The sequence below is a fragment of the Heptranchias perlo genome, unplaced genomic scaffold (assembly GCF_035084215.1).
Source record: "Heptranchias perlo isolate sHepPer1 unplaced genomic scaffold, sHepPer1.hap1 HAP1_SCAFFOLD_674, whole genome shotgun sequence".
NCBI lineage: Eukaryota > Metazoa > Chordata > Chondrichthyes > Hexanchiformes > Hexanchidae > Heptranchias > Heptranchias perlo.
Genome location: NW_027139703.1, coordinates 25,046 through 38,621, shown reverse-complemented (window position 1 = coordinate 38,621; position 13,576 = coordinate 25,046). Strand labels below are relative to the sequence as shown.

General features: G+C 56.0%; 1 protein-coding gene across 1 annotated transcript; it reads right to left on the bottom strand.

The window, feature by feature from the left end:
* Nucleotides 1-3,524: 3,524 nt before the first annotated feature.
* LOC137318235 (cilia- and flagella-associated protein 45-like) lies at nt 3,525-11,668 on the bottom strand. The gene is made up of 3 exons (XM_067981164.1): nt 11,448-11,668; nt 7,412-7,636; nt 3,525-3,696 (listed from the first exon to the last, which is right to left on the bottom strand). Exons 1-3 carry the CDS (start codon nt 11,666-11,668, stop codon nt 3,630-3,632), a joined length of 513 nt encoding a protein of 170 aa, XP_067837265.1. The 3' UTR covers nt 3,525-3,629.
* Between the last annotated feature and the right edge of the window lie 1,908 nt (nt 11,669-13,576).

The window sequence follows — 13,576 nt, the reverse complement described above, 5'->3', positions numbered from 1 at the left end:
CCGACCGACCTCCTCCCTCCGACCGACCTCCTCCCTCCGACCGACCTCCTCCCTCCGACCGACCTCCTCCCTCCGACCGACCCCCTCCCTCCGACCGACCCCCTCCCTCCGACCGACCTCCTCCCTCCGACCGACCTCCTCCCTCCGACCGACCCCCTCCCTCCGACCGACCTCCTCCCTCCGACCGACCTCCTCCCTCCGACCGACCTCCTCCCTCCGACCGACCTCCTCCCTCCGACCGCTCCCTCCCTCCGACCGACCCCCTCCCTCCGACCGACCCCCTCCCTCCGACCGACCTCCTCCCTCCCTCCAAACGCTCCCTCCCTCCGACCGACCCCCTCCCTCCGACCGACCCCCTCCCTCCGACCGACCTCCTCCCTCTGACCGACCTCCTCCCTCTGACCGACCTCCTCCCTCCGACCGCTCCCTCCCTCCGACCGACCTCCTCCCTCCGATCGACCTCCTCCCTCCGACCGACCTCCTCCCTCCGACCGCTCCCTCCCTCCGACCGACCTCCTCCCTCCGACCGACCTCCTCCCTCCGACCGACCTCCTCCCTCCGACCGACCCCCTCCCTCCGACCGACCCCCTCCCTCCGACCGACCACCTCCCTCCGACCGACCTCCTCCCTCCCTCCGACCTCCTCCCTCCGACCGACCTCCTCCCTCCGACCGACCTCCTCCCTCCGACCGACCTCCTCCCTCCGACCGACCTCCTCCCTCCGACCGACCTCCTCCCTCCGATCGACCTCCTCCCTCCGACCGACCTGCTCCCTCCGACCGACCTCCTCCCTCCGACCGACCTCCTCCCTCCGACCGACCTCCTCCCTCCGACCGACCTCCTCCCTCCGACCGACCTCCTCCCTCCGACCCCCTCCCTCCGACCGACCCCCTCCCTCCGACCGACCTGCTCCCTCCGACCGACCTCCTCCCTCCGACCGACCCCCTCCCTCCGACCGACCTCCTCCCTCCGACCGACCCCCTCCCTCCGACCGACCTCCTCCCTCCGACCGATCCCCTCCCTCCGACCGACCTCCTCCCTCCGACCGAACTCCTCCCTCCGACCGACCTCCTCCCTCCGACCGACCCCCTCCCTCCGACCGACCCCCTCCCTCCGACCGACCTCCTCCCTCCGACCGACCTCCTCCCTCCGACCGACCTCCTCCCTCCGACCGACCTCCTCCCTCCGACCGACCTCCTCCCTCCGACCGACCTCCTCCCTCCTCCCTCCGATCCCCTCCCTCCGACCGACCTCCTCCCTCCGACCGACCTCCTCCCTCCGACCGGTCCCCTCCCTCCGACCGACCTCCTCCCTCCGACCGACCTCCTCCCTCCGACCGACCTCCTCCCTCCGACCTGCTCCCTCCGACCGACCTCCTCCCTCCCTCCGACCTCCGACCTCCGACCGACCTCCTCCCTCCGACCTCCTCCCTCCCTCCGACCGACCTCCTCCCTCCGACCGGTCCCCTCACTCCCTCCGACCTCCTCCCTCCGACCGACCCCCTCCCTCCGACCGACCTCCTCCCTCCTCCCTCCGACCGACCCCCTCCCTCCGACCGACCTCCTCCCTCCGACCGACCTCCTCCCTCCGACCGACCCCCTCCCTCCGACCGACCTCCTCCCTCCGACCGACCTCCTCCCTCCGACCGACCTCCTCCCTCCGATCCCCTCCCTCCGACCGACCTCCTCCCTCCGACCGACCTCCTCCCTCCGACCGACCTCCTCCCTCCGACCGACCTCCTCCCTCCGACCTCCTCCCTCCGACCTCCTCCCTCCCTCCGACCGACCTCCTCCCTCCGACCGACCCCCTCCCTCCGACCGACCTCCTCCCTCCGACCGACCTCCTCCCTCCGACCGACCTCCTCCCTCCGACCGACCTCCTCCCTCCGACCGACCTCCTCCCTCCGACCGACCTCCTCCCTCCGACCGACCTCCTCCCTCCGACCGACCCCCTCCCTCCGACCGACCTCCTCCATCCGACCGACCTCCTCCCTCCGACCGACCTCCTCCCTCCGACCGACCTCCTCCCTCCGACCGACCCCCTCCCTCCGACCGACCTCCTCCCTCCGACCGACCCCCTCCCTCCGACCGACCTCCTCCCTCCGACCGACCCCCTCCCTCCGACCGACCTCCTCCCTCCGACCGACCTCCTCCCTCCGACCGACCCCCTCCCTCCGACCAACCTCCTCCCTCCGACCGGTCCCCTCCCTCCGACCGACCTCCTCCCTCCGACCGACCTCCTCCCTCCGACCGACCCCCTCCCTCCGACCTCCTCCCTCCGACCGACCTCCTCCCTCCGACCGACCTCCTCCCTCCGACCGACCCCCTCCCTCCGACCGACCTCCTCCCTCCGACCGACCTCCTCCCTCCGACCGACCTCCTCCCTCCGACCGACCCCCTCCCTCCGACCGACCTCCTCCCTCCGACCGACCCCCTCCCTCCGACCGACCTCCTCCCTCCGACCGACCTCCTCCCTCCGACCGACCTCCTCCCTCCGACCGACCCCCTCCCTCCGACCGACCCCCTCCCTCCGACCGACCTCCTCCCTCCGACCGATCCCCTCCCTCCGACCGACCTCCTCCCTCCGACCGACCTCCTCCCTCCGACCGGTCCCCTCCCTCCGACCGACCCCCTCCGACCGACCCCCTCCCTCCGACCGACCTCCTCCCTCCGACCGACCTCCTCCCTCCTACCGACCCCCTCCCTCCGACCTCCTCCCTCCGACCGACCTCCTCCCTCCGACCGACCTCCTCCCTCCGACCGACCCCCTCCCTCCGACCGACCTCCTCCCTCCGACCGACCCCCTCCCTCCGACCGACCTCGTCCCTCCGACCTCCTCCCTCCCTCCTCCCTCCCTCCTCCCTCCGACCGATCCCCTCCCTCCGACCGACCTCCTCCCTCCGACCGACCTCCTCCCTCCGACCGACCTCCTCCCTCCGACCGATCCCCTCCCTCCGACCGACCTCCTCCCTCCGACCGACCTCCTCCCTCCTCCCTCCGACCGACCCCCTCCCTCTTTCCCGCCCGATCCCCGTATCCCTCGACTCCCCCAGAGTCCAAATATCCATCGATCTCAGCCTTGAATACACTCAACGTCTGAGCATCCACGGCCCTCTGGGGGAGAGAATTCCCAAAATTCACCGCCCTCCGAGTGAAGAAATCCCTCCTCATCTCAGTCTTGGATGGCCGACCCCTTATCCTGAGACTATGCCCCCTCGTTCTAGACTCTCCGGCCAAGGGGGGAAACAGCCTCTCAGCATCGACCCTGTCAAACCCCCCTCAGAATCTTCTATGTTTCAATGAGATCACCTCTCATTCTCCTAAACTCCAGAGAGTATGGGCCCGTTCTACTCAATCTCTCCTCATAGGACAACCCTCTCATCCCAGGGATCAATCCAGTGAACCTTCGTTGCACCGCCTCGAAGGCAAGTCTATCCTTCCTTAGATAAGGAGACCAGAACTGTAGACGGTGCTCCAGGTGAGGGTCTCACCAGAGCCCAAAATAACTGAGTGACACCAAGACAAATGATTTTTATTTTGTTCTTTATATATGTTAAAGAGTACGTCACACACAGAACTCAAAGTCTACAATATAATCTCAGGACGCGGGCACGATCCCACCACAAGGACCCTAAGTCGGGGCAACTTCCAATCGACGCTCGATATCTCGGCAATATTTCTCCGGAAGACCGACAGACCTGAGAAACAACAAGGTCGGGAAATGTTTACAGAGGCTGGAGATCACTCTGATACTGGATTACCGTTCACTCCCAGTGTACAGGGAGGAGTAAACCCCTTCCCTCTCACTCCCAGTGTACGAGGAGGAGTAAACCCCTTCCCACTCACTCCCAGTGTACGAGGAGGAGTAAACCCCTTCCCACTCACTCCCAGTGTACAGGGAGGAGTAAACCCCTTCCCACTCACTCCCAGTGTACGAGGAGGAGTAAACCCCTTCCCACTCACTCCCAGTGTACGAGGAGGAGTAAACCCCTTCCCATTCACTCCCAGTGTACGAGGAGGAGTAAACCCCTTCCCACTCACTCCCAGTGTACGAGGAGGAGTAAACCCCTTCCCACTCACTCCCAGTGTACAGGGAGGAGTAAACCCCTTCCCACTCACTCCCAGTGTACGAGGAGGAGTAAACCCCTTCCCACTCACTCCCAGTGTACGAGGAGGAGTAAACCCCTTCCCACTCACTCCCAGTGTACGAGGAGGAGTAAACCCCTTCCCACTCACTCCCAGTGTACGAGGAGGAGTAAACCCCTTCCCATTCACTCGCAGTGTACGAGGAGGAGTAAACCCCTTCCCATTCACTCCCAGTGTACGAGGAGGAGTAAACCCCTTCCCATTCGATCCCAGTGTACGAGGAGGAGTAAACCCCTTCCCATTCACTCCCAGTGTACAGGGAGGAGTAAACCCCTTCCCACTCACTCCCAGTGTACGAGGAGGAGTAAACCCCTTCCCATTCGATCCCAGTGTACGAGGAGGAGTAAACCCCTTCCCACTCACTCCCAGTGTACGAGGAGGAGTAAACCCCTTCCCACTCACTCCCAGTGTACGAGGAGGAGTAAACCCCTTCCCATTCACTCCCAGTGTACAGGGAGGAGTAAACCCCTTCCCACTCACTCCCAGTGTACGAGGAGGAGTAAACCCCTTCCCACTCACTCCCAGTGTACGAGGAGGAGTAAACCCCTTCCCACTCACTCTCAGTGTACGAGGAGGAGTAAACCCCTTCCCACTCACTCCCAGTGTACGAGGAGGAGTAAACCCCTTCCCACTCACTCCCAGTGTACGAGGAGGAGTAAACCCCTTCCCACTCACTCCCAGTGTATGAGGAGGAGTAAACCCCTTCCCATTCACTCCCAGTGTATGAGGAGGAGTAAACCCCTTCCCACTCACTCCCAGTGTACGAGGAGGAGTAAACCCCTTCCCACTCACTCCCAGTGTACGAGGAGGAGTAAACCCCTTCCCATTCGATCCCAGTGTACGAGGAGGAGTAAACCCCTTCCCATTCACTCCCAGTGTACGAGGAGGAGTAAACCCCTTCCCACTCACTCCCAGTGTACGAGGAGGAGTAAACCCCTTCCCACTCACTCCCAGTGTACGAGGAGGAGTAAACCCCTTCCCATTCACTCGCAGTGTACGAGGAGGAGTAAACCCCTTCCCATTCACTCCCAGTGTACGAGGAGGAGTAAACCCCTTCCCATTCACTTCCAGTGTACGAGGAGGAGTAAACCCCTTCCCACTCACTCCCAGTGTACGAGGAGGAGTAAACCCCTTCCCACTCACTCCCAGTGTACGAGGAGGAGTAAACCCCTTCCCACTCACTCCCAGTGTACGAGGAGGAGTAAACCCCTTCCCACTCACTCCCAGTGTACGAGGAGGAGTAAACCCCTTCCCATTCGATCCCAGTGTACGAGGAGGAGTAAACCCCTTCCCACTCACACCCAGTGTACGAGGAGGAGTAAACCCCTTCCCACTCACTCCCAGTGTACGAGGAGGAGTAAACCCCTTCCCACTCACTCCCAGTGTACGAGGAGGAGTAAACCCCTTCCCATTCGATCCCAGTGTACGAGGAGGAGTAAACCCCTTCCCACTCACTCCCAGTGTACGAGGAGGAGTAAACCCCTTCCCACTCACTCCCAGTGTACGAGGAGGAGTAAACCCCTTCCCATTCACTCCCAGTGTACGAGGAGGAGTAAACCCCTTCCCACTCACTCCCAGTGTACGAGGAGGAGTAAACCCCTTCCCACTCACTCCCAGCGTACGAGAAGTAAACCCCTTCCCATTCACTCCCAGTGTACAAGGAGGAGTAAACCCCTTCCCATTCACTCCCACCGTACACAATCCCAATGGACCAAACCCCTTCCCATTCACTCCCACTGCACACAATCCCAATGGACCAAACCCCTTCCCATTCACTCCCACCGTACACAATCCCAATGGACCAAACCCCTTCCCATTCACTCCCACTGTACACAATCCCAATGGACCAAACCCCTTCCCATTCACTCCCACTGTACACAATCCCAATGGACCAAACCCCTTCCCATTCACTCTCACTCTACACAATCCCAATGGACCAAACCCCTTCCCATTCACTCCCACTGTCCACAATCCCAATGGACCAAACCCCTTCCCATTCACTCCCACTGTACACAATCCCAATGGACCAAACCCCTTCCCATTCACTCCCACTGTCCACAATCCCAATGGACCAAACCCCTTCCCATTCACTCCCACCGTACACAATCCCAATGGACCAAACCCCTTCCCATTCACTCCCACTGTACACAATCCCAATGGACCAAACCCCTTCCCATTCACTCCCACTCTACACAATCCCAATGGACCAAACCCCTTCCCATTCACTCCCACCGTACACAATCCCAATGGACCAAACCCCTTCCCATTCACTCCCACTGTACACAATCCCAATGGACCAAACCCCTTCCCATTCACTCCCACTGTACACAATCCCAATGGACCAAACCCCTTCCCATTCACTCCCACTGTACACAATCCCAATGGACCAAACCCCTTCCCATTCACTCCCACTGTCCACAATCCCAATGGACCAAACCCCTTCCCATTCACTCCCACTGTACACAATCCCAATGGACCAAACCCCTTCCCATTCACTCCCACTGTACACAATCCCAATGGGACCAAACCCCTTCCCATTCACTCCCACTGTACACAATCCCAATGGACCAAACCCCTTCCCATTCACTCCCACTGTATACAATCCCAATGGACCAAACCCCTTCCCATTCACTCCCACTGTACACAATCCCAATGGACCAAACCCCTTCCCATTCACTCCCACTGTCCACAATCCCAATGGACCAAACCCCTTCCCATTCACTCCCACTGTACACAATCCCAATGGACCAAACCCCTTCCCATTCACTCCCACTGTACACAATCCCAATGGGACCAAACCCCTTCCAATTCACTCCCACTATACACAATCCCAATGGACCAAACCCCTTCCCATTCACTCCCACTGTACACAATCCCAATGGACCAAACCCCTTCCCATTCACTCCCACTGTACACAATCCCAATGGACCAAACCCCTTCCCATTCACTCCCACTGTCCACAATCCCAATGGACCAAACCCCTTCCCATTCACTCCCACTGTATACAATCCCAATGGACCAAACCCCTTCCCATTCACTCCCACTGTACACAATCCCAATGGACCAAACCCCTTCCCATTCACTCCCACTGTACACAATCCCAATGGATCAAACCCCTTCCCATTCACTCCCGCTGGACACAATCCCAATGGACCAAACCCCTTCCCACTAACTCCCACTGTCCACAATCCCAAGGGACCAAACCCACTTCCCACAATATGGCGTTTGCCAATCTGCCGACTCGTGAGGCAGAGTTCTGGTTCTGACCTGAGTTCCTCCAGTTTCTTCCTCTTCACCTGCTCGAGGCGGTTCCTCCGCTGACGGGCTTCTTCCTTTAGCCGATTGGCCTCCTCGAAATACGCTGCCCGCTCCTCAATGTGTTTCATCTCCCTCTCCCGGATCTGCTCCCGCAGTGTCATCGCGTAATCGGTCCTCCCACGCCTCCTGTCCTCTTCTTCTTTCTTGTCCTTCTCCATCTGTTGTTTCTGAGCCCTGCAGCGTCACGAAAAGGTTCACCTTTCAGTCACAGGGAGAGCCCCCCACAGGCAGACCCTCCCGCCACCCAGGACCTCCCACAATCAACGCCGTCAAAACTGATTCAGCGGGTCACAGCCATAAATTGCGTCGTAAAAACGTCCCAGGACGTTTCACAGCAACAATTATCAAAAACAATTTGACCCCGAGACACATCAGGAGATATTCGGACAGGTGACCAAAGGCTCAGTCAAAGAGGGAGGTTTTAAGGAGCGTCTTAAAGGAGGAGAGAGAGAGGCGGAGAGGGTTCGGGAGGGAATTCCTGACTTTAGGGCCCAGGCAGCTGAAGGCACGGCCGCCAATGGTGGAGCGATTAAAATCGGGGAGATGCGCAAGAGGCAAGAATTGGAGGAGCGCAGAGAACTGGGAGGATGGGAGGAGCTGGAGGAGGGTACAGAGATGGAGGGGGGAGGTGGGGGCGGGAAACGAGGACCATGGAGGGGATTTGGAGAGGAGGGTGGGAGAATATTAAAATCGAGGCATTGCCGGACTGGGATCCAATGTACGTCCAACGAGCAGAGGGGGTGATGGGACAACGGGACTTGGTGCGAGTTACGATACGGGGCAGCAGGAGCTCAAGAATCATAGAATCATAGAAAATAGGCGCAAGGGTAGGCCATTTGGCCCTTCGGGCCTGCTCCGCCATTCAAAATGATCATGGCTGATCGTCTAACTCAGTACCCTGTTCCCACTTTTTCCCCATTTCCCTTGATCCCTTTATCATTAAGAAATATATCTATCTCCTTCTTGAATACATCTAATGACTTGGCCTCCACTGCCTTCTGTGGTAGAGAATTCCACAGGTTCACCACCCTCTGAGTGAAGAAATTTCTCCTCATCTCGGTTCTAAATGGCATACCCCGTATCCTGAGACTGTGACCCCTGGTTCTGGACTCCCCAGCCATCGGGAACATCCTCCCTGCATCTAATCTGTCTAGTCCTGTTAGAATTTTATATGTTTCGATGATATCCCCTCTCATTCTTCTAAACTCTAGTGAATATAGGCCTAGTCGACCCAATCTCTCCTCATACGCAGTCCTGCCATCCCAGGAATCAGTCTGGTAAACCTTCGTTGCACTCCCTCCATGGCAAGGACATCCTTCCTCAGATAAGGAGACCAAAACTGCACACAATACTCCAGATGTGGTCTCACCAAGGCCCGGTATAACTGCAGTAAGACATCCCTGCTCCTGTACTCGAATCCTCTTGCAATGAATGCCAACATACCATTCACCTTCCAAATTGCTTGCTGTACCTGAATGCTCGCTTTCAGCGACTGGTGTACAAGGACACCCAGGTCTCGTTGCACCTCCCCTTTTCCCAATCTATCACCATTCAGATAATAATCTGCCTTTCTGTTTTTACAACCAAAGTGGATAACCTCACATTTATCCACGTTATACTGCATCTGCCATGTTCTTGCCCACTCACCCAACTTGTCTAAATCACATTGGAGCCTCTTTGCATCCTCCTCACAGCTCACATTCCACCCCAGCTTTGTGTCGTCCGCAAACTTGGAAATGTTACATTTAGTTCCCTCATTGAAATCATTGATATATATTGTGAATAGCTGGGGCCCAAGCACTGATCCCTGAGGTACCCCACTAGTCACTGCCTGCCACCCGGAAAAAGACCCGTTTATTCCTACTCTCTGTTTCCTGTCTGTCAACCAATTCTCAATCCATGCCAGTATATTCCCCCCAATCCCATGTGCTTTAATTCTGCACATTAACCTCTTGTGTGGGACCTCATCAAAAGCCTTCTGAAAATCCAAATACACCACATCCACTGGTTCTCCCCTATCTATTCTACTAGTTACATCTTCAAAAAACTCCAGTAGATTTGTTAAGCATGATTTCCCTTTCATAAACCCATACTGACTTTGTCCAATCCCGTTAATGCCTTCCAAGTGTTCTGTTATCACATCTTTTATAATAGACTCTAGCATTTTCCCCACTACTGATGTGAGGCTAACTGGTCTGTAATTCCCTGTTTTTTTCTCTCCCTCCTTTTTTAAATAGTGGGGTGACATTTGCCACCCTCCAATCTGTAGGAACTGTTCCAGAGTCTATCGAATTTTGGAAGATGATCACCAATGCATCCACTATTTCCAGGGCCACTTCCTTTAGTACTCTGGGATGTAGATTATCAGGCCCTGGGGATTTGTCAGCCTTTAGCCCCATTAATTTCCCTTGTACTATTTTTTTACTAATACTGGTTTCCTTCAGTTCCTCCCTCTCACTCGGCCCTTGGTTCCCTAACATTTCTGGGAGGTTATTTGTCTCCTCCTTTGTGAAGACAGAACCAAAGTATGTGTTTAATTGTTCTGCCATTTCTTTGTTCCCCATTATAATTTCCCCCATTTCTGACTGTAAGGGACCTACATTTGTCTTCACTAATCTTTTTCTCTTGACATATTTATAGAAGCTTTTACAGTCAGTTTTTATGTTCCCTGCTAGTTTACTCTCATACTCGATTTTTCCCCTCTTAATCAATCTCTTTGTCCTCCTTTGCTGGATTCTGAACTGCTCCCAATCCTCAGGCTTGCTGCTTTTTCTGGCAATTTTATATGCCTCCTCCTTGGATCTAATATTATCCCTAATTTCTTTTGTAAGCCACGGTTGAGCCACCTTTCCTGTTTTATTTTTGCGCCAGACAGGAATGAATAATTGTTGTAATTCCTGCACACGTTCGTTAAATATTAGCCATTGCCTATCCACCATCATCCCTTTTAGTAAAGTTCCCCAATCTATCATCGCCAACTCACACCTCATACTTTCACAATTTCCTTTATTTAGATTCAGGAGGGTGGAAGATGGGAGGCCGGCCAGGAGAGCATTGGTCTGAATATGAAAGGTCAATGTCATAGAATCATAGAATGGTTACAGCGCAGAAGGAGGCCATTCTGCCCCTCGAGCCCGTGCTGTCTCTCTGTGTAAGAGCAATCCAGCCGGTCCCACTCCCCCGCCCTCTCCCCGGACCCCTGCACATTCTTTCCCTTCAGCTCTTTATCCAGCTCCCTTTTGACGGCCATGATTGAATCTGCCTCCCCCACCCCCTCGGGCAGTGAATTCCAGATCCTAACCACTCGCTGTGGGGAAAACATTCTCCTCCTCTCCCCACTCTGGTCCTTTTCCCGATCACCTTAAATCCGTGTCCTCTGGTTCCCGACCCTTCCGCCTATGGGAACAGTTTCTCTCTCTCTCTACTCTGTCCAGACCCTTCCTGATTTTGAACCCCTCGATCAAATCTCCTCGCAACCGTCTCTGTTCCGAGGGGAACGACCCCCAGCTTCTCCAGTCTATCCCCGTAACTGAGGTCCCTCATCCCTGGAACCATTCTAGTAAATCTCCTCTGCACCCTCTCGAAGGCCGTCACATCTTTCCCTAAAGTGCGGTGCCCTGATCCGGACTGAATTCTCCAGTCGTGGCCCAAACAGTGTTTTATAAAGGTTCATCATCACTTCCTTGCTTTTGTACTCGACGCCTCTATTTATAAAGCCCAGGATCCCGTCTGCTTTTTTAACCACTTTCTCAACCTGCCCTGCCACCTTCGACGATTTGTGCCCATATACCCCCAGATCTCTCTGTTCCTGTACCCCCTTTTAGAGTGCGTGCCCTCCAGTTCATATTGCCTCTCCTCGTTCTTCCTCCCGAAATGTCTCACTTTGCACTTCTCTGCATTGAACTGTGTTTGCCACGTGTCTGCCCATCCCCCCAGTCTGTCTGACACACTGTGACCCTCCCCGGACTCCCTTGGGGTGACGTACTTGAGGACCCTCTCGAATTCCTGCCGTTCCTTCGTCCCCTGCACGGCCAGGAAGCGCTGCTTTTGTCTGATTTGATCGGAGCGGGATTTCTTCAACATCTCATACAGTTCGACCTTCTTACGACCTTCCTCCAGTTCCTTCTGACGCCATGCCCGTTCTGACGCCTCCTGACTCCTCTTGGCCCGCAGAGCGTCCTGTAAAAAAGCAACACCGTGAATCATGGGGAACCCCCCATCTCAGGGAGATATCTGTACACTGACTGGTGTCTCTCAGTCCCCTCTCTCTCAGGGTGATATCTGTACACTGACTGGTGTCTCTCAGTCCCCTCTCTCTCAGGGTGATATCTGTACACTGACTGGTGTCTCTCAGTCCCCTCTCTCTCAGGGAGATATCTGTACACTGACTGGTGTCTCTCAGTCCCCTCTCTCTCAGGGTGATATCTGTACACTGACTGGTGTCTCTCAGTCCCCTCTCTCTCAGGGTGATATCTGTACACTGACTGGTGTCTCTCAGTCCCCTCTCTCTCAGGGAGATATCTGTACACTGACTGTGTCTCTCAGTCCCCTCTCTCAGGGAGATATCTGTACACTGACTGGTGTCTCTCAGTCCCCTCTCTCTCAGGGTGATATCTGTACACTGACTGGTGTCTCTCAGACCCCTCTCTCTCAGGGTGATATCTGTACACTGACTGGTGTCTCTCAGTCCCCTCTCTCTCAGGGAGATATCTGTACACTGACTGGTGTCTCTCAGTCCCCTCTCTCTCAGGGAGATATCTGTACACTGACTGGTGTCTCTCAGTCCCCTCTCTCTCAGGGTGATATCTGTACACTGACTGTGTCTCTCAGTCCCCTCTCTCAGGGAGATATCTGTACACTGACTGGTGTCTCTCAGTCCCTCTCTCTCTCAGGGAGATATCTGTACACTGACTGGTGTCTCTCAGTCCCCTCTCTCTCAGGGTGATATCTGTACACTGACTGGTGTCTCTCAGTCCCTCTCTCTCTCAGGGAGATATCTGTACACTGACTGGTGTCTCTCAGTCCCTCTCTCTCTCAGGGAGATATCTGTACACTGACTGGTGTCTCTCAGTCCCCTCTCTCTCAGGGAGATATCTGTACACTGACTGGTGTCTCTCAGTCCCCTCTCTCTCAGGGAGATATCTGTACACTGACTGGTGTCTCTCAGTCCCCTCTCTCTCAGGGTGATATCTGTACACTGACTGTGTCTCTCAGTCCCCTCTCTCAGGGAGATATCTGTACACTGACTGGTGTCTCTCAGTCCCTCTCTCTCAGGGAGATATCTGTACACTGACTGGTGTCTCTCAGTCCCTCTCTCTCAGGGTGATATCTGTACACTGACTGGTGTCTCTCAGTCCCTCTCTCTCTCAGGGAGATATCTGTACACTGACTGGTGTCTCTCAGTCCCCTCTCTCTCAGGGAGATATCTGCACACTGACTGGTGTCTCTCAGTCCCTCCCTCTCAGGGAGATATCTGTACACTGACTGGTGTCTCTCAGTCCCCTCTCTCTCAGGGTGATATCTGTACACTGACTGGTGTCTCTCAGTCCCCTCTCTCTCAGGGAGATATCTGTACACTGACTGGTGTCTCTCAGTCCCCTCTCTCTCAGGGAGATATCTGTACACTGACTGGTGTCTCTCAGTCCCCTCTCTCTCAGGGTGATATCTGTACACTGACTGGTGTCTCTCAGTCCTCTCTCTCTCAGGGTGATATCTGGACACTGACTGGTGTCTCTCAGTCCCCTCTCTCTCAGGGAGATATCTGTACACTGACTGGTGTCTCTCAGTCCCCTCTCTCTCAGGGAGATATCTGTACACTGACTGGTGTCTCTCAGTCCCCTCTCTCTCAGGGTGATATCTGTACACTGACTGGTGTCTCTCAGTCCCTCTCTCTCTCAGGGAGATATCTGTACACTGACTGGTGTCTCTCAGTCCCCTCTCTCTCAGGGAGATATCTGTACACTGACTGGTGTCTCTCAGTCCCCTCTCTCTCAGGGAGATATCTGAACACTGACTGGTGTCTCTCAGTCCCCTCTCTCTCAGGGAGATATCTGTACACTGACTGGTGTCTCTCAGTCCCTCTCTCAGGGAGATATCTGTACACTGACTGGTGTC

What these genes read in the sequence shown, in the direction of transcription:
- LOC137318235 (XM_067981164.1), bottom strand. Translation starts at nt 11,668, where the DNA reads ATGATTCACGGTGTTGCTTTTTTACAGGACGCTCTGCGGGCCAAGAGG. An exon ending in GAATTCGAGAGGGTCCTCAA is followed by an intron (nt 7,637 to 11,447) that starts GTACGTCACCCC and finishes GTGACGCTGCAG; the next exon opens with GGCTCAGAAACAACAGATGG. An exon ending in AAGAAACTGGAGGAACTCAG is followed by an intron (nt 3,697 to 7,411) that starts GTCAGAACCAGA and finishes GTTGTTTCTCAG; the next exon opens with GTCTGTCGGTCTTCCGGAGA.